This window comes from Symphalangus syndactylus, chromosome 11, assembly GCF_028878055.3.
Source record: "Symphalangus syndactylus isolate Jambi chromosome 11, NHGRI_mSymSyn1-v2.1_pri, whole genome shotgun sequence".
NCBI lineage: Eukaryota > Metazoa > Chordata > Mammalia > Primates > Hylobatidae > Symphalangus > Symphalangus syndactylus.
In genome coordinates, this window is record NC_072433.2 from 54,235,466 (window position 1) to 54,261,983 (window position 26,518).

General features: G+C 51.5%; 2 protein-coding genes, 1 long non-coding RNA gene and 1 other non-coding gene across 6 annotated transcripts; 3 read left to right on the forward strand and 1 right to left on the reverse strand.

Moving 5' to 3' along the window:
* The first annotated feature begins 3,519 nt into the window (after positions 1 to 3,519).
* Positions 3,520 to 10,195, forward strand: DCTPP1 (dCTP pyrophosphatase 1). Its single transcript, XM_055298899.2, has 3 exons — positions 3,520 to 3,735; positions 4,449 to 4,559; positions 9,360 to 10,195. Exons 1-3 carry the CDS (start codon positions 3,635 to 3,637, stop codon positions 9,658 to 9,660), a joined length of 513 nt encoding a protein of 170 aa, XP_055154874.1. The 5' UTR covers positions 3,520 to 3,634; the 3' UTR covers positions 9,661 to 10,195.
* A 2,913-nt stretch (positions 10,196 to 13,108) lies between these two features.
* Positions 13,109 to 13,243, forward strand: LOC129457915 (small nucleolar RNA SNORA42/SNORA80 family). The gene has a single exon (XR_008649452.1). It is a non-coding gene; the product is annotated as a small nucleolar RNA SNORA42/SNORA80 family (small nucleolar RNA).
* Positions 13,244 to 13,741: 498 nt separating this feature from the next.
* On the forward strand, positions 13,742 to 18,651 carry LOC134731724 (uncharacterized). The gene is made up of 2 exons (XR_010114231.1): positions 13,742 to 13,887; positions 18,332 to 18,651. It is a non-coding gene; the product is annotated as an uncharacterized lncRNA (long non-coding RNA).
* Positions 14,244 to 25,933, reverse strand: ZNF771 (zinc finger protein 771). 3 transcript variants are annotated; one of them, XM_055298869.2, is made up of 3 exons: positions 25,701 to 25,933; positions 24,882 to 25,031; positions 14,244 to 15,285 (listed from the first exon to the last, which is right to left on the reverse strand). In XM_055298869.2, the coding sequence occupies exons 2-3, from the start codon at positions 25,020 to 25,022 to the stop codon at positions 14,473 to 14,475; spliced, it is 954 nt and encodes a 317-aa protein (XP_055154844.1). In that variant the 5' UTR covers positions 25,023 to 25,031; positions 25,701 to 25,933; the 3' UTR covers positions 14,244 to 14,472. The 3 variants fall into 3 exon arrangements, with proteins under 3 accessions (XP_055154844.1, XP_055154843.1, XP_063468021.1); XM_055298868.2 differs by having other exon boundaries at positions 25,402 to 25,929; XM_063611951.1 differs by lacking the exon at positions 25,701 to 25,933 and adding an exon at positions 25,402 to 25,676 and having other exon boundaries at positions 24,882 to 25,044.
* Between the last annotated feature and the right edge of the window lie 585 nt (positions 25,934 to 26,518).

Below are 26,518 nucleotides of genomic sequence, written 5' to 3' on the forward strand. Positions count from 1 at the left end.
GCCAGGGCTGGCCTCAAAAGATCCTTCCGCCTCAGCCTCTGAAACTGCTGGGATTACAGGCATGAACAACCATGGCCGGCCCCTGTAATTTCTTTAAAGCACTAAGAGGAACATTTCCCAGAAATTTCCAATAGACTTCCTCCAACTTGGCCAGGCAGTGGCTCATACCTGTAATCCCAGCACTTTGGGAGGCCGAGGCAGGGAGATCAAGAGGTCAGGAGATCGAGACCATCCTGGCCAACATGGTGAAACCCCGTCTCTACTAAAATACAAAAAATTAGCTGGGCGTGGTGGCACACGCCTGTAGTCCCGGATACTCAGGAGGCTGAGGCAAGGGAATCGCTTGAACCTAGGAGATGGAGGTTGCAGTGAGCTGAGATTGTGCCATTGCACTCCAGCCTGGCGACAGAGCGAGATTCTGTTTAAAAAAAAAAAAAATACTTTCTCCAACTTATTATCCATAGCATGCTCATTCATAAACCAATCAGTGACCAGGGCAATGGGAACACTATGACCAGTCAGGCAGAATAATCAAGTGGAGGAGCGCGGACCCCAGAACAAAATCAAGATTCTGTAAGTGGCTAGGCGCGGTGGCTCACGCCTGTAATCCCCGCACTTTGGGAGGCAGAAGGGGGAGGATCACTTGAGGTCAGGAGTTCGAGACCAGCTTGGCCAACATGGTGAAACCCCATCTCTACTAAAAATACAAAAATTAGCTGGGTGTAGTGGTGTGCACCTGTAATCCCAGCTATTTGGGAGGCTGAGGCAGGAGAATCACGTGAACCCAGGAGACGGAGGTTGCAGTGAGCAGAGATCACACCACAGCACTCCAGCCTGGGCGACAGAGTGAGACTCCTAAAAAAAAAAAAAAAAAAAAAATTCTGCAAGAATAGAAGAGGAGCCAGGCATGATGCTCATCTATAGTCTTAACTACACAAGTGAGCTGTGATTGTGCCACTGCACTCTAGCCTGGGCAATAGAACCAGACCCTGTCTCCTCCTCAAAAAAAAAAAAAAAAAAAAAGAATGGAGAAGAGGAAAAAGAGCAATTAAGTAGGTAACCTACAGTGCTTACTATATATCTTCCTGGACCATGCAATCTAAACATGCCCCCAATCACTTTTCATAGTATGTATGTATGTATTTATTGAAACAGGGTCTCACTCTGTCACCCAGGCTGCAGTGCAGTGGCGTAATCATGTCTCACTGCAGGCTTGACTTCCCTAAGCTGAGGTGATCCTCCCACCTCAGCCTCCCAAGTAGCTGGGACCACAGGTGTGCAACACCACGCCCAGATTTGGTGACTCTAGCTTGTCACCCAAGCTAGAGTACAGTGGCACAATCTCGGCTCACTGCAACCTCCATCTCTCAGGTTCAAGTGATTCTCGTGCCTCAGCCTCCCGAGTAGCTGGGACTACAGGCGTGCACCACCACACCCAGCTAAGTTTGTATTTTTAATAGAGACAGGGTTTCACCATGTTGCCCAGGCTGGTCTCAAACTCCTGACCTCAAGTGATCTGCCCACCTCTGCCTCCCAAAGTGCTAGGATTACAAGCATGAGCCACTACGCCCAGCCTTTCATAGTGTTTAAAATACAGTCACATTTATTTTTTTCATAATATTTATCGCCATTTCAGGCAATACATCATAGGGTCTAATAACAGACTGTGAAGCCAAACTGCCTGGCTTTGACGCCGGCTCTACCACTTTACTAGCTGTTAAGTTATTTAACCTCTCAGTTTCCTTATCTTTTTTTTTTTTTTTTTGAGACGGAGTCTCGCTCTTTCACCCAAGCTGAAGCGCAGTGGTGCGATCTCGGTTCACTGCAAGCTCCGCCTCCCAGGTTCACGCCATTCTCCTGCCTCAGCCTCCTGAGTAGCTGGGACTACAGGCGCCCGCCACCACACCCAGCTAATTTTTTGTATTTTTAGTAGAGACGGAGTTTCACCGTGTTAGCCAGGATGGTCTTGATCTCCTGACTTCATGATCCGCCCGCCTTGGCCTCCCAAAGTGCTGGCATTACAGGCGTGAGCCACCGCTCCCGGCCTCAGTTTCCTTATCTTTAAAATGGGGATGACAACAATATTACCTACCATATAGGGTTTTTGTGAGGATTAAATTAGTTGCTATGAGGATTAAATATGTAAAATGCTTAAAACAGCTACCCCAGTTACAGTTCATTCCTGAGGTCCCACTGTATTCTGGAGACACTCTTGTATCCTTATAATAAATTCCTTGTGGCCGATGGGGGTGGCTCGTGCCTATAATCTCAGCACTTCGGGAGGCCAAGGCAGGAGATTGCTAGAGCCCAATCCAGCAATCCTGGTTCAAGACCAGCCTAGGCAACATGGTGAAACCCTGTCTCTATAAAAAATTAAGAAAATAAAAATAATAGATTTCTTTTTCTTGCTAAAACCAGTTTAAACTTGTTTCTGTTGCATGTATCCAATCTTAACTGCTGGATAATATCATTTGTATAAATATACCTCCATGTACCCATTCTTCCGTTGATAGTCATTTTATTTTCAATTTTTTTCACTCTTAGAAGCAAAACTGTAATGAACTTCTTGCATGTGTCTCTCTGCGCATATTCATTAATTTCTCTAGGGCATATACCTAGAATTGCAACTGTCACAGCCTTGGGATTTTAATTTCCAAAATCTGACTCTGCCTTTTCCTGCACTTTCTTACGCTTTCACTTCCAGCAAGCTGGAAGCCTTTTTAAACATGTGGAAATCAGAGATAGTAGCCCTAATAAGGGTACAATAATAAATCATTCTTTACAAGACTACACCTGTTCTAGGGTTTCATAAAGATCTCTGCTCCTCCCATGGCCAATAACTCAGTGGTTCTGATTTGAAAGCAGTAACTCTGTGACTCGCCACCTCGCGTATTCCCCGGTGTGAGTGAGCCTGGAGTTCTCGTGTGTGGGGTGGAGGAGCCGTGCTGGGGGCGCATGAGGCTGGAGAGGCCGGCACAGGCCAGACCATAACGGGCCACGTGTTTCAGGGCAATGTACGTTGCGCTGGCTTCCTGCCTTCCTTAGGACAGGGATGGGGAGACCTCCATCATTTCAACCACAGGACACAGCGATGGCAGGGAGCTGAAGTCCTACTGCCCTCTGATCTTACTCCACTCTTCCCCTTCAATCCCATCCAAATAGTGTGGAGGTTGGCCTCGAGGGTTCTCAACGTCCTTAAGCCCTGAGAGATTTAATACCTATGCATAGGGCCTTTCATTTATAGGGTTTTCCACCTGACGGACCCTCTTCCGCTGCCATTTCGCTTTGGCGCCCTCTGGCGCCCATAAAGGAAGTGACGCGCCTGCGCTTCCCCCGCCCTCTGCCCTTCGTCTCTTCCCCGGGTCGAATTGGTACCTATACTTTTAGACACAGGGCCTAGCGGAAGAATTCCGGGGCCTAAGACTAGAAGCGCGCGCTTAAAGCTCCCTCAGATTGGTCCAGTGAGGGAAGGGGAGGGCTGTAGCAAACTCCACAAAAGTCATTGGTCTCTTTCCTCAGGCTCCGCCCCGTAAGGCAATAGAGAACTCCCGTAATTGGTCGGAGCTCTGGAGGCGGGGCTTCGGGAGTGGCGCGTGGGTTTTCCGTGAAGTCGCGGCTGCAGCGGGTGGGCGGCATGTCTGTGGCCGGTGGGGAGATTCGTGGGGACACGGGGGGAGAGGACACTGCTGCTCCCGGCCGGTTCAGCTTCAGCCCGGAGCCCACGCTCGAGGACATGTAAGCAGGCCTGGCCCAGCTTGGGGTGGGGAAGTCGCCCCTTTCTCCCGCGTTTTGGGGAGGGTTCCTCCACGTGGTCGGGAAGCGGGCTGGCAGCGGGGCTCGGGTCCTGGCTCTGTGGGCTGTCCCTGGGTGAGCCTTCTTACCTCATCTGCAAAATGGGCGCAGCGGTGCACACCTGAGGCAAGGGAAATTGGGTGGTGCCTCCGAGTGATAACTAGGTACGCCCTTCAGCCTAGCCCTGGGAAGATACCGGCACCCGATACCGCCTCTGCTCTCCCGGCGCCGGGGGTACGAGAGGGGCAAACGAAATGCTGAGAGGTGGGAGACATTATTTCTTGCTGGAGGAGGTCAAGAAAGGCTTCTTAGAGGAAGGACCTGTGGAACTACCTTCTGTAAGAGAAATTGCATTTTGATGTGCGGCGATTCCAGGTGGAGGAAACTGCAGAAGTAGCAGCAGGAGATGGAATAATGAAGAGGGTTTTGTTAGTTTTGGCGAGATGTTAAGGGCAGCTCAGGGGCACGCCCATTTTATAGATGAGGGAACCAAGTTCCGGAAAGAGGAAATGACCTGCACAATACCATCCAATGAATTAGTTGCAGAATCTCCTGCTCCCAGGCCCCCATTACATACTACTGGGGTAGCTGCCTCTAGCCCCTGCATCACCCTCTAACCCGGAAACTTGGGCTTACACTCCTTTGTCCTATTTCAGCCGCCGCCTCCATGCTGAGTTTGCTGCAGAACGAGACTGGGAACAGTTCCATCAGCCTCGGAACCTCCTCCTGGCCTTGGTTGGGGAAGTGGGGGAGCTGGCAGAACTCTTGTGAGTAGATAGAAAGCTTCCTGGTAGAGTCTTGAGTTGTAGGGGAGGGGAGGGGAGCATTTATTTGGTCTTCAAACATTCATGGGTTCAATTTCCCCTCCTGATTGCAAGGCTCTTTGCTGTTGTTGGGGATGCAGAGAGGACTCACGGGTCCCTGCCCTCTAGGGGCACTCAGCCTTCTGGAAGAGAGAGGTGTGAGGTGTGAAAGCATCAGGGCAGGTCCCGTCTAGGAAGAAGCAGTGGCAACAACCCCTTTCCCGTTTTTTGTTTTTTTTTTTTTTTTGAGACGGGGTCTCTGTCGCCCAGGCTAGAGTGCAGTGGCTCAATTTCGGCTCACTGCAACATCCATCTCCCGGGTTTAAGCAATTCTGTCTCACCCTCCCGAGTAGCTGGGACTACAGGTGCCCCCCACCACGCCTGGCTAATTTTTGTATTTTTAATGGAGATGGGGTTTCACCATATTGGTCAGGCTAGTCTCGAATTCCTGACCTCAGGTGATCCACCCGCCTTGGCCTCCCAAAGTGCTGGGATTACAGGGGTGAGCCACCACGCCTGGCCCAACAACCCTTTTCCTCTGCCTCTGGGGCTGAAAGGAAGGTATTCTGTAGAGGACCTGCCTGTGGCATTCCAGACGTGGGAACTACATTTGCAGGGGCAGTGAGGCAAGAAAGGGCAAGTTCAATTCAGGGAGAATCTGATGCTCCTTCATTGTAAGCATCTCGGGAAAAATCAGGGATTTGGGATCTGTTTTCTCTGATGTGTCCCAAGTGCCCAGGGCATAGTAGGTGCTCAATAGGCACGTGTTGGATGAGTGATAGTGCTGTGGAGGAGAGGGGTGGGAGTTGAACCCACGAAGATAGGATTAGGGCTAGAGTGTGATGGAGAGTTTGGACAGAAGACCTGACCAGATATGAGTGTTGGAAAGGTCACTGTGTCTACAGGGTGGATTGGATGGATCACTGAGAGAATGGGGCAGGGGACACCAGAGAGTTGGCTGGTGTAGACCAGGCAAGAGGTGATGAGCCCTAGACCAGGACAGTCATTTTTTTAAGAGAAAGGGTCTCACTCTGTTGCCGAGGCTGCAGTGTACTGGTGTGATCATAGCTCACTGCAGCCTCAGGAGCTCAAACGATCCTCCCACCTCAGCCTTCTGAGTAGCTGGGTCTACAGGCGTGCGCCACCACCAAGCCTGGCTAATTTATTTTTATTTTTTGTAGAGATGGGGTCTCTCGCTGTTGTTGCCCAGGCTGGTCTCAAACTCCTGGTCTCCAGTGATTTACTCGCTTCACCCTCCTACAGCACTGGGGTTACAGGTTGAACCACTGCACGTGGCCTCATGACAGATTTATGAACATCACCTGCCGGGCACGGTGGCTCACGCTTGTAATCCCAGCACTTTGGGAGGCCGAGGTGGGCGGATCATGAAGTCAGGAGATCGAGACCACGGTGAAACCCCGTCTCTACTAAAAAAATACAAAAAATTAGCCGGGCGTGGTGGCAGGCGCCTGTAGTCCCAGCTACTCGGAGAGGCTGAGGCAGGAGAATGGCGTGAACCCGGGAGGCGGAGCTTGCAGTGAGCCGAGATTGCGCCACTGCACTCCAGCCTGGACAGAGTAAGGCTCCGTCTCAAAAAAAAAAAAAAAAAATCACCTATGTGCTAGGTCTTCTAGAATTGAGATATGGCCTGGAACAAGGCAGAAAGGTTTCCACCTTCACAGTGGAAGGAGACTGACAGTAAATCAGTAATCTCATATTAGATCTGGAATTAGGACAAGTTCTATGAGGAAAAGAACACAAGGTGATGACCCAGCCTGGCCAACATGGTCAAACCCCATCTCTACTAAAAATACAAAAATTAGCCAGGCATGGTGGTGGGCGCCTGTAATCCCAGCTACTCAGGAGGCTGAGGCACAAGAATCACTTGAACCCAGGGGGCAGAGATTGCAGTTAGCCAAGATCACACCACAGCACTCCAGCCTGGGCGACAGAGCAAGGCTCTGTCTTAAAAAAAACAAAAAAGGGGCCGGGCAGGGTGGCTCACACTTGTAATCTCAGCACTTTGGGAGGCTGAGATGGGCGGATCACGAGGTTAGGAGATCGAGACTATCCAGGCTAACATGGTGAAACCCTGTCTGTACTAAAAATACAAAAAATTAACTGGGCGTGGTGACGGGCACCTGTAGTCCCAGCTACTCGGGAGGCTGAGGCAGGAGAATGGCGTGAACCCGGGAGGCAGAGCTGGCAGTGAGCCGAGATCGTGCTGCCGCACTCCAGCCTGGACAGAGTAAGGCTCCGTCTCAAAAAAAAAAAAAAAAAAAAAAACAACAACAACGAAAAAGGTCCAGGTGCGGTGGCTCATGCCTGTAATCCCAGCACTTTGGGAGGCCGAGGCAGGCAGATCACCTGAGGTCAGGAGTTCAAGACCAGCCTGGCCAACATGGTGAAACCCTGTCTCTACTAAAAAATACAACCATTAGCTGGGCATGGTGGCACGCCCCTGTAGTCCCAGCTACTTGGGAGGCTGAGGCAGGAGAATCGCTGGAACCCCGGATGCAGAGGTTGCAGTAAGCCAAGATTGTGCCACTGCATTCCAGCCAGGGTGACAGAGCAAGACTCCGTCTGAAAAAACAAAACAAAACAAAAAAGACCAAGACAAAAAAACAAGACAAAAAAGACCTGGCCAACAGGCCGAAACCTGTCTCTACTAAAAATACAAAAATTAGCCGAGTGTGGTCACAGGCGCCTATAATCCCAGCTACTCAGGAGGCTGAGGCAGGAGAATCGCTTGAATCTGGGAGGCAGAGGTGGCAGTGAGCCAAGATCACGCCATTGCACTCCAGCTTAGGCGAGAGTGAGACTCCGTCTCAAAAAAAAAAAACCCGGCCGGGTGCTGTGGCTCACATCTGTAATCCCAGCATTTTGGGAGGCCAAGGTGGGCGGATCATGAGGTCAGGAGATCGAGACCATCCTGGCTAACACAGTGAAACCCCATCTCTACCAAAAATATAAAAAATTAGCTGGGCGTGGTGGCGGGTGCCTGTAGTCGCAGCTACTCAGGAGGCTGAGGCAGGAGAATGGCGTGAACCCGGGAGGCGGAGCTTGCAGTGAGCCAAGATCACGCCACTGCACTCCAGCCTGGGCAACAGAGCAAAACTCTGTCAAAAAAAAAAAAAAAAAAAAAAAATCCACAAGGTGATGAGCCAGGAGGTGATATCTAGGCTGAGCCCTGAATAACAGGAAGGAACTAGCCCTGGGAATGATGGGGGATGGGGAAGAGTTCAAGGCAGAGGGAGCAGTGAGTGCAAAAGCCCTGTGACAGTCTGGCCTGTGTGCAAGGCAGAACAAGCCAAAGTGGCCTTAGGCGGGGACTGAGAGTGGTGGGCAGTGGCATTGGAAAAGGCAGGCGTCAGCCCATGCAGGACGGGAGGGCTTTGTCAGGAGTTTAGATTGTATTCCAAGCACAGTTTGGATTTTAGCAGAGAAGGGGAAAAATATAATTTGTGGGGTTTTGTTTTGTTTTGTTTTTGAGACGGAGTTCTGCTCCTGTTACCCAGGCTGGAGTGTGATGGCGTGATGGCGGGTCACTGCAACCTCCGCCTCCCGGGTTCAAGCGATTCTCCTGCCTCAGCCTCCCAAGTAGCCGAGATTACAGGCATGCGCCACTACGCCTAACTAATTTGTATTTTCTGTAGAGATGGGGTTTCACCTTGTTGGCCAGGCTGGTCTCGGACTCCTGACCTCAGGTGATCTACCCACTTCAGCCTCCCAAAGTGCTGGGATTACAGGCATGAGCCATGGCACCCAGCCGATTTTTTTTTTTGTTTTGTTTTGTTGTTTTTTTGAGACAGAGTCTTGCTCTGTTTCCCAGGCTGGAATGCTATGGTGCGATCTCGGCTCACTGCAACCTCTGTCTCCCAGGTTCAAGAATTTCTCTGCCTCAGCCTCCCGAGTACCTGGGATTATAGGCGCCCCGCCCACCACCACGCCCAGCTAATTTTTTTGTATGTTTAGTAGAGACGGGGTTTCACCATCTTGGCCAGGCTGGTCTTGAACTCCTGACCTTGTGATCCACCTGCTTCAGCCTCCCCAAGTGCTGGGATTACAGGCGTGAGCCACTGGGCCGGGCCTGATTTGTGCTTTTAAAAGATGGTGTGGGCCGGGTGCGGTGGCTCATGCCTGTAATCCCAGCACTTTGAGAGGCCGAGGAGGGCGGATCACCTGAGGTCAGGAGTTTGAGACCAGCCTGGCCAATATGGCAAAACCGTGTCTCTACTAGAAAAACAAAATTAGCCAGGCATGGTGGCACATGCCTGTAATAGCTACTTGGAAGGCTGAGGCAGGAGAATCGCTTGAACCCGGGAGGCGGAGGTTGCAGTGAGATCGTGCCATTGCACTCCACTCCAGCCTGGGTGACAGAGCGAGACTCCGTCTCAAAAAATAGAAAAGATGGTTTGGGCAGGAATAGAAGATGAGTTAGCTGGGAGATGAGTGGGGAGGCTTCTGCAGTGGTCCAGGTCTGAGGTTTGGTCTGGGGTGGTGATGGCTAGGGCTGGAGAGAATTAGAATTGGGCCTCAAAGCTTTGTCTCAACAAATGAAATGTTCTTTTGGCCACTCCTTGGCCCAGGGAGAGTCACAGACATCTTGGTATCATCTGTTGGGGTCTCTTCCCCACCCGACTCTTCCCAGGGCCCAGATTAGTTGGGTCGTCCTTGGAGGTGGGTGTTATTACTGCAAGGATTGGCAGAGCCCATTGCCCCAGGTTACATCTGAGTGTGTGTCTGTCTGTGTTCTGCCCCTAGTCAGTGGAAAACCGATGGGGAACCTGGCCCCCAAGGCTGGTCCCCCAGGGAACGGGCAGCCCTTCAAGAGGAGCTTAGTGACGTCCTCATCTACCTGGTGGCATTAGCAGCCCGCTGCCATGTGGATCTGCCACTAGCAGTGCTCTCCAAAATGGACATCAACCGGCGACGCTACCCAGCCCATCTGGCCCGCAGCTCTTCCCGCAAGTATACAGAATTGCCCCATGGGGCCATCTCTGAAGACCAGGCTGTGGGGCCTGCGGACATTCCCTGTGACTCCACAGGCCAGACCTCAACCTAGAAAGATGGCCACAGGACTTGCAACTCAGGGTGGTGTCTGAAGAGCAGAGAGTGGCCTGGCCCTGGAGCCTTTTTCTAGTCTTTTCCGAATAGATCATGGGCCTGAGGCCTCCACTTCTTGAGTTCTGAGGCCCAGCAGCCTCTAGAAGGTAGCCTCCTGGTGTTCGTTCTCCCGGTAAAATGGTTTTGGGCAATAACTTCTAGATTCTTCCTGGATGGCCAGGGAGGCTCTCTGTCTCAGCAGGTGATGGCGGGGGGACCAGGGGTGCCTCTGAGCCCCATTCCCATGTTTCCCTGTTGTACCTTTTGCCTGCAGGGCAGAGAGATCTGGTTTCTAGCAAATTCCCCGTAGGATATCATGTAAGTTCCTTCCCCCTCTTAGAGATTGAAGGCTGTAAGAGTCCAGATGGTGGAGCCAGGCTGTCTGGGTTCAAATGCCATCTTTGACACTTGCAAGCTGAATGACATTACTCAAATTAATCGTTCTGCACTTCAGCTTCCTTGTCTATCAAATAAAAAGAATAGTACCTGCCCAATAGGGTTGTGAGGTTTCAATGAGTTATGTGAGTGCTCAGGGCGGGGCCTGGCACGTAGTAAAGTACACTTGGTAAAGTACGCTTGGTAAGTTTTGCAGCAGTTACTGTTATTACCTGTTTTCCTTTTTTTTTTTTTTTTTGAGACAGAGTCCTGCTCTTGTAGGCCTGGCTGGAGTGCGGCGGTATGATCTCGGCTCTCTGCAACCTCTGCCTCCTGAGTTCAAGCGATTCTCATGCCTTAGCCTCCCAGTAGCAGGGATTACAGGCACCCACCATCATGCCCAGCTTTTTTTTTTTTATTGTTTTGAGACAGAGTCTCACTCTTTCGCCCAGGCTGGAGTGCAGTGGTACGATCTCGGCTCACTGCAAGCTCCACCTCCCGGGTTCACACCATTCTCCTGCCGCAGCCTCCCGAGTAGCTGGGACTACAGGTGCCCGCCACCACGCCCGGCTACTTTTTTGTATTTTTAGTAGAGATGGGGTTTCACCGTGTTGGCCAGGCCGGTCTTGAACTTCTGACCTTAGGTGATCTGCCCGCTTTGGCCTCCCAAAGTGCTGGGATTACAGTATTTGCAGGATGCAAAACCCATGTATGTGGAGGACCAGCTTTTCCTATATGTGGGTTCCGCAGGGCTGACTGGGTCTTGAGTATGCGTGGATTTGTGTACATGGTGGGTGTGGGGGTGTGTCCTGGAAACAGTCCCCCACGTACACCAGTGGACATCTGTGCTTTCAGAATCTACAATGGTCAGCCGGGCACAGTGGCTCATGCCTGTAATCCCAGCACTTTGGGAGGCCAAGGTGGGCAGATCACGAAGTCAGGAGATCAAGACCATGCTGGCTAACACAATGAAACCCCATCTCTGCTAAAAATACAAAAAATTAGCTGGGCGTGGTGACAGGCGCCTGTAGTCCCAGCTACTTGGGAGGCTGAGGCAGGAGAATGACGTGAACCCGGGAGGCGGAGCTTGCAGTGAGCCAAGATTGTGCCACTGCACTCCATCCTGGGGGACAGAGCGAGACTCCGTCTCAAAAAAAAAAAAAAAAAAAAAAATCTACAATGGTCGCTGACTTGCTGCCTCTCTGAGCCAGTCTGCACATCAGTAAAATGAGGCTTTCTCCTTTCCTGGCCTCACTCTCTTACATTTCTTATCCATTGAACCCCATTATTATTTCCCAGGTAAAACCGCGCATCAGATTATGTGCCCAAACCCGCCTTTCTTCTGGCTCTCCAGTGATAATGGGATCTGCATCCTTACGAAGCCCTGATTCCTTCCTCTCTTTAATTGGGTGTCTGCTTTCCCTTCTGTATGATCAGCTTCTCTGCATTAGCCCTTTCTTCCCGTGCAGAAAGCATATATGAATCCCTTCCCTGTTGACAAAAGTGAAACCATCAAACCTCGAGCAGTCTCTTCAAAGGGCTGGCTAAATTCCCCCACTCTGCTTCCCCACCATCCCATTTACAACCTTGCCTCCTGGCTGGTTTTCACCACCCCCTCCACTGAAACGACTCTCACCACTTTCCCCGCCCTCATGACAAATGCAATGGGCACCAGAGCAGCAGCTGATCCTCCACTCTCCCTGAAACACTTTCCTCTAGATTTCTCAGATAAGATGCTTACTTGGTTTTCTTCCTACCTCTGGCTATTTTTCCTTATTTTTAGTGGAGACGGGGTCTTACTATGTTGCCCAAGTTGGTCTTGAACTCCTGGCCTCAAGTGATCCTCCTCCCTCAGCCTCCCAAAGTGCTGGGATTACCAGCGTGAGCCACCGCGCCTGGCCACTTTCAAGACTCTTCTTGAGTGCTTTCTTCTGGACATGGTGTCATGGACTCCAGACCTGGTATCTCTAAGCTGTTATTGCCAATCCCCTCCCTCATGCTGACCTAACATTCAGCATGTCCAGACTGGGGTGTAACAATTGCCCCCACTTAAGCTCCTGTCTTGCTTTTCATCCTGCACCCCCATCTCAGTGACACTGTCCTGCAGTCACCCAAGCTAAGAAATGAAGTCAGTCCCATCTCCTTTCCCTCAACTCCAGGTCCACTGCTATGAGTTCCAGCTCCCTACAGATGTCAGATCCATCCTTACCCTCTAAGCCCTCAAGGCTTTGCTACCTTGGATACTTTAACCTCACTTCCAAAACCCTCTTGGGGAACATCTGCAAGCTCTAATGACCCTGGAATGCAGCTTTAGGGGCTCTCTCCACACTTCCCAAACCCCAGCTTCACCTTCAAAACCCAACTTAAACATCACCTCTGAGAAGAGCCTATCTTCCTTCATCATAGCACCAGTTGACACTGGACTGCAAGTGCCTATTTACTTGTCTCTGCCATTCATTGGCTGTGGCAAAAATGGACAGAAAAGATTTACCTAGCCAGGTATGGTGGCTCATGCCTAATCTCAGCACTTTGGGAGGCAGAGGTGGAAGGATTGCTTGAGGCTAGGATATGGAGACCAGCCTGGGCACCATAGCGAGACCCTGTCTCTACAAAATAAATTTATTTTTATTTTTTATTACTATTTTTTTGAGACAGAGTCTCACTCTTGTCGCCCAGGCTGGAGTGCAATGGTGTGATCTCAGCTCACTGCAACCTCCACCTCCCATGTTCAAGCAATTCTCCTGCCTCAGCCTCCCAAGTAGCTGGAATTACAGGCGTCTGCCACTACGCCCAGCTGACGTTTTTGTTTTTTGTTTTTTTTGAGATGGAGTCTCACTCTGTCTCAGCCTTCCGAGTAGCTGGGATTACAGGCTAATTAATTTTTGCATTTTTAGTAGAGATAGGGTTTCACCATGTTGGCCAGGCTGGTCTCGAACTCCTGGCCTCAGGTGATCCGCCCGCCTCAGCCTCCCAAACTGCTGGGATTACAGGCGTGAGCCACCTTGCCTGGCCCAAAATAAATTTAAAACAACGCATGGGTTTGGATTTATGATGGGCCGGATTCCCTAGGCCTCTCATAGTACCCCATGCCAGAGCAAACTGTAGCCCCAACCATTGCCTGGCCTCTATGCCTGTAGGCTGCTGGCACTGAAGTGGGTTGCACAATAGACTTTGGAATTTTAAATTTTTATTTATTTTTGAGACAGCTTCACTCTGTCACCCAGCCTGGAGTGCAGTGTCACAATAGTAGCTCACTGCAGCCTCGACCTCCTGTGCTCAAGTGATCCTCCCACCTCAGCCTCCTCATTTGCTGTGACTACAAGTGTGCCTCACCATGCCCAACTTTTTTTTTTTTTTAATAGATGGGGGTCTCACTTTGTTCTCCAGGCAGATCTCAAACTCTTGACTTCAAGGGATCCTCCTGCCTCCGCCTCCCAAAGTGCTGGAGATTATAGGCATGAGCTGCTAGGTCCAATCGCTTTGAGATTTTTTTGGTTTGGTTTGGTTTGTTGTTTTTTGTTTGTTTGTTTGAGGCAGTCTTCCTCTGTTGCCTGGGCCGGAGTGCAATGGCACTATCTCGGTTCATTGCAACCTCTGTCTCCCAGGTTCAAGTGATTCTCATGCTTCAGCCCCCCAGTAGCTGGGATTACAGGCGCCCGCCACCACACCCAGTTAATTTTTGTATTTTTAGTAGAGGCCGGGTTTCACCATGTTGGCCAGGCTGGTCTCGAACTCCTAACCTCAAGTGATCTGCTAGCCTCGCCCTCCCAAAGTGCTGGGATTACAGGCGTGAGTCTGCGCGCCGAGCTGGGTAAGCTTACATAACAAAGCAGTTAAAACCTTTAACGTAGTGTTACAGTTTTCTCTCCTTCACTAGGCTGAGATCTGAGGGTCGTGCGTTGCTCACTGGAGCTCTGCCGAATGCAGTGCGTGTCTGATCTTGAACATAGTCTATTTATGGGCCCTTTCAGATCTAAGGTTATGAGGATGTAACCAAGGGCCAAGTGTGCGATCACCTCCTACCCCCGGCACACAAACCGAGGTTCCGGGAACCCCTTTTAGGTTTATATCCCCATTTGGTTCCTTGACAACTCACTTGGCACCTGAGCCTGGAGAACCCCAACTTTCTTCCTCTCCCACCCACCTCACTCACAGGCACGGGTGGGGTGAGGATATAATACTTTATTCACTAACACGGGCCGAGGGAATGTAGTGATGTGGGGTGAGCACTGTTTCCAGGGACCCCGGCAGGGGATTCTCCCTGTCTCCCAGTTCCAGGGCAGCCGGGCCTGCCGTCCCCTCAATTTCCCAGACCCGGAGGCCGGGGAGCAGGAGGAGCCTGGGTTAGTGCAGCCAGGTCGAAGCCCCAGCGCGCCCCTCCGCAGCCCTGCGGGACTCAGCTGCCCTCGCACTCCGGGCAGCGCTCGGTGGCAGTGGCGGCCGTGGCGCCAGGAGGCAGCTTGAAGTCCCTGCCGCAGCCGGCGCAGATATACAGGCGGCGCCGCATGTGCGCGCGTCGGTGGCGAATGAAGTGCGAGCTTAGGCGGAAGCGGCGGCCGCACTCGGCGCAGGGGTAGGGCCGCTCTCCTGTGTGTGTGCGCGCGTGCTCCGCCAGGTTGGAGCGGTGGCCGAAGCGACGGCCGCACACAGCGCAGCGGTGAGGCTTCTCGCCCGTGTGCACGCGCCGGTGCTTGGCCAGCGCCGAGCTCTGAGCGAAGCGCGTGCCACAGTCGGCGCAAGCGTAGGGCCGCTCGCCCGTGTGCGTGCGTCGGTGGCGCGCCAGGCACGAGCTGCCGCCAAAGGCGCGTCCGCAGTCCGGGCACGCGTACGGCTTCTCGCCCGTGTGCACGCGCAGGTGCTGTGCGTAGTTGGAGCTCTGCGCGAAGCGGCGGCCGCAGTGCGCGCATGCGTACGGCTTCTCGCCAGTGTGCCGCCGCCGGTGCTGCCGCAGGTTCGAGGCGGCCGAGAAGCGCTTGTCGCACTCGGGGCACTCGTAAGGCCGCTCGCCCGTGTGCGTGCGGCCATGTTTGGTCAGCGCCGACTTCTGCGAGAAGCGCCGCCCGCACTCGGTGCACGCGAAGGGCCGTTCGCCCGTGTGCGTGCGCGCGTGCTTGGCCAGCGTGGAGCGGCGCGCGAAGGCGCGGCCGCAGTCGGGGCACGCATGGGGACGCGCCGGGTCGGCGGACGGCGCGGGCGCCTCGCCCGGGACCTGCGGGGAAAGGGGGATAGGTCAGCCCTTAGCGGCAGGCCCCGGAGCCAGAGACCTGGGTCTCCACAGGCTGCTCCGTCTGTGAGCCTCAGTTCCCCATCTATGAAATAGGAAAGGCCACGGTGCTGCCTCGCAGGATGGCTGTGCGCATCCAGTGAGATAATGCGCGTAATGCACACATCACAAAGCCCAGTGGCGTTCTAGCTATTTTTATTAACTCAAACAATATTTACTGAGGGCATGCAGTGTCCTAGACTGTTCTAGGCACGGGGATTCCGCATTAAATAAAAAGCATTAAAAAATTCCTGCTTTCAGGAATAATGGATAAGGAATGCTGGTATTGGGGATGCTACAGATTTAAACAGGGTTGTCAAGACACTTTACCGATATGATAACATGAGCAAAGACTTAAAGGAGGTGACAGAGCAGGCTACGTGGATAGCCCTCTGAGGAGCACTGCAGAGGGAATGGCAAGGCGCAGAGGCGGGAGTTGCCTGCTGTTCCAGAAATGGCAAGAAAAATTGGTTTAAAGCAGAATGCATGATGGGGGGAGTCACAGATGTAGTGGTGGAGGAGGTCTCTTGGCATATAGGGCCTTGTATTTGTTATATTTGGCTTTTTTTTTTTTTTTAAGAGACAGGGTCTTGCCGTGGCCCAGGCTTGGTCCGGAACCTCCTGGCTGAAGCAGTTCCTCCTGACTCAGCCTTCTGAGTAGCTGGAGTTACAGGAACATACCACTGTGCCTGGCTCTGGCTTTTAACATAAAGGAGACAGGGAACTGTAAGAGGAGATGTCAGAGGGCTTTGAGCAGGGAAGTGACCATATCCTACACATTTAAAAAGGCTCCCTCAGGCTACTGGAGTTGAAAACCAAATGAAGGAGTTGGAGAGAACAGAAGCAGAAGCCCAGTGAGGAGGCCACTACAGCCACCTGGCAAGAGAAGATAGTGGCTCATACCCAGGTGACAGAAGTGGGCAGTGGATGGTGGAGGTGGTGAGAAGTGATTGGCTTCTGGATCTATTTGCAGTGTGAGACAACAGATTTAATAAGAGATTAGATATGAGGTGTGAAGAAAAAGAGATCAAAATGACTTAAAGGTTTTTGAGCTTAGCAACTGCAAAGGTGGAGTTGCCATTTACAGAGATGAGGACGGTGGGAGGAGCAAGTTGAGAGGGGAGATCTGTTTTGGATGGTGTCACAGCTTCTTGACATATCTGGAGCTCAGAAGCGAGACCTAAACTGGAGATGTTAATTGAGAAGCTGTCAACCTATAGATGGCTTATAAAGCCTTTAGAATGAGTGGATGAGATCATCCAGGGGATGGGCAGAGAGAACCTAGGGCAGCAAGATGGGGAGAAGTCAGGGAGGGAGGAGAGCAGGAGAGGGGCATCCTGGAAGCCAGGCCAGGACCAAGTCCAGGCTCTTAATCAGCTTTGAATAGCAAACACCTATCATTTTTTAAGCAGTAAAGAAAAAGGCAAGGGTAAAAGCCAAATGTTATTCTGAGGTCTGAAATGAAAAAATCTGAAAATGAGCCAGTTTCACAAGCTCTGGCCTTCTAGAGATAAAAATCAGAAAAAGGAAAGAAATGCCTTCTAAGAGGCACATGAGGGGAAAACATTCTGGATTAACAGTGAAGAGTATTGAGGGCATATTGCTCCCTTCCTAGAAAAGAGAATGCTCAAAACCCCAGCAAAACTGATGTTAAGTATCTACTGTGGCCAAGCAATTAATTCATAACCAAATGAAGTACCTGGGGCATATTAAGGACAAGACAGTATCAGCTTCTCCCATATTTGATCTCCACGAGGTAATTATCATCATCCCCATTTTACAGATGGGGAGACAGGTTAAGAGAGAGGGACAGCAAGGCCAGGTGCAGTGGCTTACGCCTGTAATACCAGCATTTTGGGAGGCCGAGGCAGGTGGATCACGAGGTCAGGAGTTCGAGCCCAGCCTGGCCAAGATGTTGAAACCCTGTCTCTACTAAAAATACAAAAATTAGCTGGGTGTGGTGGCAGACACGTGTAATCCCAGCTACTCGGGAGGCTGAGGCAGGGAACTGCTTGAACCCAAGAGGTGGAGGTTACAGTGAGCCGAGGTTGCGCTCGAGGTTTGAGACTCCATCTCAAAAAAAAAAAAGAGGGTGACAGCAGAAAATAGTAGGGCCTTCTCTTTCTGAAGCTGTAGGAGGGCAACTTCAAGGCCTTCAAGATAGTTTGTCAAAAGGTAGTGGCTTTGTGGTAACCAACTCAGAAATTAGAAAACAAGCCAGGCGTGGTGGCTCACACCTGTAATCCCAGCACTTTGGGAGACCGAGGTGGGCGGATCACTTGAGGTCAGGAGTTCAAGACCAGCCTGGCCAACATGGTGAAACCCTGTCTGTACTAAAAATACAAAAATCAGCCCGATGTGGTGGCTCATGCCTGTAATCCCAGCTACTCAGGAGGCTGAGGCAGGAGAATCACTTGAACCCAGGAGGCAGAGGTTGCAGTGAGCTGAGATCATGCCACTGCACTCCAGCCTGGGGAACAGAGTGAGAGTCCATCTCAAAAAAAAAAAAAAAAAAAAAAGGCGGGGCGCGGTGGCTCACGCCTGTAATCCCAGCACTTTGGGAGGCCAAGGCGGGCAGATCACAAGGTCAGGAGATCGAGACCATCCTGGCTAACACGGTGAAACCCCATCTCTACTAAAAAAATAAAAAAATTAGCCGGGCATGGTGGCAGGTGCCTGTAGTCCCAACTATGCGGGAGGCTGAGGCAGGAGAATGGCATGAACCCGGGAGGCGGAGCTTGCAGTGAGCGGAGATGTGCCACTGCACTCCAGCCTGGGCAACAGAGCAAGACTCCGTCGAAACAAAAAAAAATTAGAAAACAGGGCAATTTGGAAAATTAGTGACCAAGAGAAATCTGCTTTAAATAGTATCTATACTGATAACAATAGCAACAATCAATAAGCAAGTATTAAGCTTTGACAACAGTATGTATGTTATTGTATTAAATCCTCCTGTCTCCCGCCTTGAGCTGGGTGTTCTCTCTTTTGATAGCTGAGAAAGCTGAGGCTGAGGGCGATGAAATTCACATGGCCAGTGGGAGCCAGGATGGACTCAGGGTGCCCATGAGACCATGCCGTCCTTCAGGCTACACTGTTCTGAACTCACATGACCAAGATGTGACAGAGGCTGGATTCCACGTCCCTGGCACACTCCAAGAGGGATTCAAGGTTAAAATACAACTTGATACTTTAAATGGAGAAACTCCCCACAGTATGTTTGGCACCATCTGAATTCAAGGTCACATTTTCCAGTCTTGCCCTGGTTTTGAAATCTGTTGGTTTATTTCAATACATCAGTTACTGTGGAGAGAACTTGTCTCATCAGATCTACATTTTTCTGGCCCGTTTTTCCTTGGCACCCTCTTTCAGGTGACTTTGGACAGCCTGAGGGCTTCCTCATGCTGAGTTCACTGACTTCTGAAAATGAAATTCTCCATACAAGTGCTGTTGATGTCTCCAGCCCAGGAGAAGGGGCCTTGGATGCCCGAGGAAAAATCTTGGTAAGAGGAGCTGAATCCAGCTCATTAAATCCTCCTCTGCCCCAGTGTCCCGAGAAAGGCCAGGTAGGCTAAGTGAGATCAAATTCCCAGTATGAGGCCAGGTGCAGTGACTCACACCTGTAATCTCAGCACTTCGGGAGGCCAAGGAAGGAGGATTACTTGAGGCCAGGTGTTGGATACCAGCCTGGGCAACACAGTTAGACCTCGTCTCTACAAAAAGTGAAAAATTAGCCAGGTGTGGTGGGGTGCACTTGTAGTCCCAACAACTTGGTAGGCTGAGGAAGGAGGATCACTTGAGCCCAAGAGTTCAAGGCTGCAGTGAGCTACAATCACGTGCCACTGCACTCCAGCCTGGGTGACACAGCGAGATAGTGTCTCTAAAAAAAGAAAAACACCCCAAAATTTCCCAGCATGAGGTATGAGGTGGTATGTAGGCAAACTTTAAAAAAGTCTCATTATAATTGTTACACATTTATTTTCGCGAATATTAAAAAAACAAGATACCACATGAAACCCACAATTTCATTAGTACTATTGTTTAGATGAAGGTAAATTTATTTAACAATGTGAATCTATTTGAAGAAAAGCATTAATAAATAATGTGAGTACAATATACGAGCAATACACATGTGACTGAAACTTGGCAAATACCAGACTAGGTGATCATTAATGGCCCAAGCATGCCTTAAATTCTACAACTATTAGATTTAAAAATTAGGCCGGGCGCGGTGGCTCACGCCTGTAATCCCAGCACTTTGGGAGGCCGAGGCGGGCAGATCACGAGGTCAGGAGATCAAGACCATCCTGGCTAACACGGTGAAACCCCGTCTCTACTAAAAATACAAAAAATTAGCCGGGTACGGTGGCGGGCCCCTGTAGTCCCAGCTACTCAGGAGGCTGAGGCAGGAGAATGGTGTGAACCCAGGAGGCGGAGCTTGCAGTGAGCCGAGACAGCGCCACTGCACTCCGGCCTGGGTGAAAGAGCAAGACTCTGTCTCAAAAAAAAAAAAAAAAAAAGATTTAAAAATTAGAATAAATAGTATTTGCACTATAACAGGAGGCTACTGTGAACATACAATGTAGTGTAATAATATAATAATGCAGGTATTAGAAGTGATTTTTGTCTTCCTGCTTAAATGTTTTTTAACCAGAGCAAACATCCCAGTTTCCTCCTTCGCCATTACTTCTCTAATTAATAAAATAACTCCCACTTGTTGGGCACTCACCATGTGCCAGGAACTGTGCTAAGTGCTTTTTACCAGTAATCTCTTTCTAAATTCTCACCGTGCCTTTGGTTAGGTACCTTAGCCCTGTTTTATATATACGGCTCAGAAGTTAAGTGACTACACAAGGCTATTCAGCTAATAAATGGCAGAGCCAGGGTTTGAACTGAAGTTACTCATTTTCCAGAACACCCATTCTCTTAACCATCATGCAATTCTTTTTTTATTCTCTTTTTTTTTTTTTTTTTGAGAAAAGGTCTCACTGTGTCACCCAGGCTGGATGCAGTGGCATGATTACGGCTCATTGCAGCCTTGACTTCCCAGGCTTAAGCAATCCTCCTGACTCAACCCCCCAAATAGCTGGCGCTACAGGGGCGTGCCACCACACCTGGCTAATTTTTGTATTTCAGTAGAGACAGGGTTTTGCCATGTTGCCCAGGCTGGTCTCGAACTCTTGAGCTCAATCAATCCTCCTGCCTCGGCCTCTAAAAGTGCTGGGATTACAGGCAAGAGCCATCGCACCCAGCCTCCATGATGCAATTCTAATCTCACTGACTAGAGTTTGAGGCCACTTACACAGCTTGTCTCCCTCCCCTGGCCCCTTTTTATGGTCACAGTCTTCCTTTTTTCTGGTACAAACTATTAAACACAACCACTGTCCTCTAGTTCCTTGCTGGAGGATGTGTGGTCCACAGACCAGCAACATCAACATCACTGGGAACTTTTTACAAATGCAGAATCTCAAATCCCACTCCAGATTTTACTGAATTAAAATCCTCATTTTAACAAGACCCCTGGGTGATCTGTATGCATGTTAAAAATTAAGAAACTGATCTAGAAGAGAAAAGAGCTACTCCTGGAGAAAGCAGGGAGCAAAGGTGAAGAGGGCTTTGCGGGCTGAGACCACAAGAGGGGATGGGATAGGTGTCAAGGGGATGAAGCCAGAATGGCATAAGGTCAGATGGTAAAGAGCTTTGAATGCCAAGTTTAGGAGCTGAGACCTCACCCTGAGGGAAGCAGAAAACCACTCAAGGGTTCAAGCCAGGGAAAGATAGGTTTGGATGTGCATGGAGCCCTCTGAGAAAATCTTTCTAAAAGATAGATTGGGTTTCAATGGCAGAGGGAGAATACTCCAGCCCCGGCACGCAGCGTAATTAAGGCCCTTCTGGACAGTGACTGGCCACAGGACTGGCAATAGCTAGGACTCACTGAATGTCACCACTGGAAGGCGCTTTCGAGGTCACCATTTCATAGATGGAGAAATGAGTCTCAGGAAGGCCCACAGCAAGCTAACGATTGAGCACCCTTCTGGGCACAGTGCTAACAGTTCATGGGATATGTGTGCGTAATCCTCAATTCCACCCATCTCCTCCAAATCTAGTCACCTGATGACACTTCTCAGACTGGCATTCAAGGGTCTTACTCTATTACCCCATTTTACAGATGAGAAAGCCAAAGAAAAGCTGATAAACGGTGGAGGTAGGACCGCTACATGATACCATTCACAATCTGGCCCTGTGTGCCTTTCATGATTAGCCATGCCAGACCTTCACCGCACATACCCCTTGGCTCTAGCCAGGTTCCCAAATGGCCCCTTTTCCTCATCATTGCTGTTACTACCTTAGAGCAGGCCCTACCTGGCCTGGTCTCCCTGTAGCAGCCAATAATTCTTCTAAACAGAAAATCCAATCATGTCCCTCCTCTGATTTTTTTTTTTTTTTTTTTGAGATGGAATCTTGCTCTGTTGCCCAGGCTGGAGTGCAGTGGTGCAATCTCAGCTCACTGCAACCTCCGCCTCCCGGATTCAAGCGATTCTCCTGCTTCAGCCTCCCAAGTAGCTGGGATTGCAGGCAGGCGCCACCACACCCAGCTAATTTTTGTATCTTTAGTAGAGATGGGGTTTCACCATGTTGGCCAGGCTGGTCTCGAACTCCTGACCTCAAGTGATCTGCCCGCCTCAGCCTCCCAAAGTGCTGGGATTACAGGCATGAGCCACCATGCCTGGCCTGTTTTTGTTTTTTGAGACAGGGTGTCTCTCTGTTGCCCAGGCTGGGGTACAGTGGTGCAGTCATGGCTCACTGCAGCCTTGAACTCCTGGGCTCATTCAGCCTCCAGAGTAGCTAGGATTACAGGCATGCCACCATGTCCAGCTAATTAAACATTTTTTTTTTCTTTTTGTAGAGATGAGGTCTCCCTATGTTGCCCAGGGAGGAATTGAACTCCTGGGCTGAAGTGATCCTCCAGCCTTGGCTTTCCAAAGTGCTAGGATTACAGGCGTGGGCCACCACGCCTGGCTCTTCCCATGATTTAAGGCTTCTTATGGTGCCACAGAACCTAACACAGTACGTCCTGCCCTAGCTTGCAAGGCCCCTCTGTCCCCCAACTGCCTTTCCAGTCTCATTTCCTCTGAGTCTTTGCTTTTGCTGTTTCCTCCTCCTGGAATGCCCTTCCTCCTCCTCCATGTGCCAAACCCCTGCAAAGCCTTCAAGGCCCAAGTCAAAAATCATCTCCTCTGGGAAGCCTTCCCCACTGCCTTGAGTCGTTTGCCTTCCTCTGTGCTCCCACATTCACTTCCCTGATCAACCCCAGTTCTCATGGTTCAGCCCAGGCCTTTGATAAAAATGAGCTGAGCCAGTCGCAGTGGCTCGCGCCTGTAATCCCAACACTTTGGGAGGCCGAGGCGGGCGGATCACAAGGTCAGGAGTTTGAGACCAGCCTGACCAATATGGTGAAACCCCATCACTACTAAAAATACAAAAATTAGCTGGGCGTGGTAGTGTGCACCTGTAATCCCAGCTACTCAGGAGACTGAGGCAGGAGAATGGCGTGAACCCGGGAGGTGGAGGTGCAGTGAACCAAGATTGCGCCACTGCACTCCAGCCTGGGTGACATAGTGAGGCTCCGTCTCAAAAAAAAAGTTGAAAAATCTCGAAAAGGATGACCTTGCCCAAGGTCCTGAGCTTTGGGGAGAAGAATAAATGTAACAGCAACTATTTCCGTGTTTATTTTGTGCCAGACACAGTTCTGACACTGTGCATGTGTTGACTCATTCATTCCTCACAACTCCAAGATGTAGGTGCTGTTATAATTTCCCTTTTACAAATGAGGAAACTGAGGCGTGAAACGGTTAGGAAACTTGCCCAAGGTCACACAGCGGGTAAGTGATGGAGCTGAAAGTCCACCCTAAGCTCTGGAGCCTGTGTCTGTAACTTAGAGGCCAAAGGTGGAGATCAGGCAATCACAGGGCCAGAAGAGGCAGGCAGAGCTGGATAATGGGCCAAGGGGGCCCGCAACAAACACAACCAGTTACTAGATTCAAAGAGGAGGCCTGAGGAGCTAGTCCCCTCCCCCAGCACCCACCAGGCCCACTAGGGGGCAGCAGAGCATTCTTTCCCTGGGAACTGGCTCCTGGGCAGGAAGAATCGAGTCCCGGCCCCTGCAAGCTGGGTCCCTGGAGCCAAGCCCTCTGCTGGGACTCAGGGCTGCTCGGGCTGGGGGCAGACAGAGTCCTCTGGGGTTCTGTGAAGCGGAAACGTATCTGGTGGCAGTTAGGGTCTCCGGGGGGAAATTTAACTCATATTCTGATCTCAAAACCTTCAAATACCCTCAGAATAAAAGCCAGACTCCCTGTGTGGCCTGCCAACTACCCCCACTCATCCACACTACAGCATGACCAAACCACCCACCCTCACTGCTGCAGTGCACTACTCACTCGTCTGAGCCTCTATAAGGGCCATTTCTGGCTGGATGCAGTGGCTCACACCTATAATCCCAGCACTTTGGGAGGCTGAGGTGGGAGGATCACCTGAACTCAGAAGTTTGAGACCAGTCTGGCCAACATGGCAAAACCCTAACTCTACTGAAAATACAAAAAATTAGCCGGGCGTGGTGGCACATGCCTGTAATCCCAGCTTCTTGGAAGGCTGAAGCAGGAGAACCACTTGAACCCGGGAGGTGGAGCTTGCAGTGAGCCGAGATCGTGCCACTGCACTCCAGCCTGGGCAACAGAGCGAAACTCTGTCTCAAAACAAAACAAAAAAAATTAGCCAGGTGTAGTGGTGCATGCCTGTAGTCCCAGCTACTCGGGAGGCTGAGGTGGGAGGATCACCTGAGCCCAGGGAAGTCAAGGTTGCAGTGAGCTGTACTGCACTCCAGCTTGGGTGACTGAATGAGACCCTGTCTCAAACAATAACAACAATAATAATAAAAGAGCCATTTCCTCTGCCTGGGTGCATCACCCCACTTCCGACCCCAGACTCCTACTAGTCTCACATAAGCCATCCTTTTACTAACTTTGAGACCTGTGGCCAGTTATCAAACTGCCCTGGGCCTCAGTCTCCTCATCTGTAAAATGGAATAAATGCTACCGACATCATAGAATTGAGGTGCTTAGAACAGTGCCTGGCACACAGAAAATGCTAGGCAAGGGTTACCTATAGTTACTGTTGCTGTTGAACTAACCTGACCTTTCCCCGACCTCTAAATATGAGTTAAGTTCCCACTTCTAGGCTTCATCTTGTACCTGCAGCCATCACATGGGATTCTAACTGTGTGGTTACCCTTCAGTCTAACATCAAGCTCCACAGGGGATCCAAGGACGAAGTTTAATCTCCTGCACCCAGCAGGAAGGCTGGGACAGTAGGCATGACTTTTGTATGATGGAAGCCCAGGCAGTGGGGCAGAAGGATGGGCCAATCCTGAGGTTTTAGATCTGAGATTCTGGGAAAAGTAGGGGCAAGATCCCTGGCTTCTATCTGAGGGAGGCTGGGCCTGGACCAGGTTTGGGGACAGTGGGCCCCAGGGTGTGTGTGACACATACCTCCTTGTTGTCCATGGGGATCTTGAGTTTCACCACCTCATACTTCTCCTCACCCTCATCCTCCTCACCCTTCACCAGCAGCACCATCTCCTCCTGCATCTCTTCCTCCTCCTCTTCCTCTGCCTGCTGTTCACCGGGCATCTTGGTGTCCTGAGGCGGGGAGCTGGATCAGAAGCTCAGGACCCGCCCCCCCACCCCCCCACCGTGGCCCTGGCCCAGCAAGGCGGTGCAGCCGTGGCTTCTCCCGCCCTGCCCTGGTCTCCAAACTTGGTCCTCTCCCGTCCACGCCAGCCCGGCCCCACGCTCTGGCACAGCCCCGCAACCAGCTCCGAGGGCTCCCGTTCACCCCACTCATCCCGGCATTCAAGGCCTTGAACAGTTCGAATCTCCAGCCCCCGCAAGTCGCCACCATCCTTACGCTGAGTCACTCCCCAGCGCCCGGGTCGGCGACCTGGAGCTCTGGGGCACGGGCTGGAGGCGGGATCGGGGCGGAAACCCCGGGGAGGGGGTGCGCACTCACCAGCAGAAGGTTCGGCGCTCGCGGTGCCCCAGGCCTGGGCACCGGGCGGTTGGGCACTCAGCGAGGCCGCGGCTCCGGGGGCGGGGAGGGGGCGGGGCCGCAGGCACGGCCGGTCATTGGTCCGAACATATAGCCCCACCCCCCGGGGCGGAGCCCGAAGGACCCAGGCGTCCGGCCCAAACGGCTCGGAGAGGGCGGCGAGCTCAGACCTGGCGTCCTCCGGAGTCCCCCCGACTCCCAAGCACCTGGAGCCGCCCCAGCCCGGCGTTCAAGGTCCTTGCAGCTGAGTTCCGACCTACCCTCGCGGCCCGTCTCCTGGGGCCGGCGCGGAGGTCTCCGCTGCGCCCAGTGCCTCTGCTCCGCCCGAAATAGGCCACGTGCGCTCCCGCCCCGGCCTGGGCCTCTCGCTGGCGCCCCGCCTGGAGGGCGGACCCTGTTGCCTCCTCACTTCTTCCATTCCTTCTTTATCTCCTCTGCCGTCTTTTCTCTTTCTTTCTTGGCGTCGCCTATTCCGCTGGCCTCTGGGATATCTTGCTTCTTGAATACATCCTAACCAATTCAACATCCACCCAAGCTACCGCTGTCGCGTCATGCGTGGGGTGCTTACCATGCGCCAGCGCTGTTCAGCGTCTGGGTCCTGATCCATTTTACAGATGAGCTCACTAAAGTTCAGGGAGGTAAACTGATTTGCCTAAGTTACACAATAAGGATGTCATAGCATCCCTGACAACCAGTAGCCTAGGTGAACAACAGCCCAAAGCTAAATCCAGTCCACAGGGGTACCTTGTTTGGCCCGTAGGGTATTTTTACTTTTAAAAAATCGTTTCGGACGGGCGCGGTGGCTCACGCCTGTAATCCCAACACTTCAGGAGGCCGAGGCGGGCCGATCACGAGGTCAGGAGATACAGACCATCCTGGCTAACACGGTGAAACCTCGTCTCTACTAAACAAAATACAAAAAATTACCTGGGCGTGGTGGCGGGCGCCTGTAGTGCCAGCTACTCGGGAGGCTGAGGCAGGAGAATGACGTGAACCCGGGAGGCGGATCTTGCAGTGAGCCGAGATCGCGCCACTGCGCTCCAGCCTGGGCGACAGAGCGAGACTCGTCTCAAAAAAA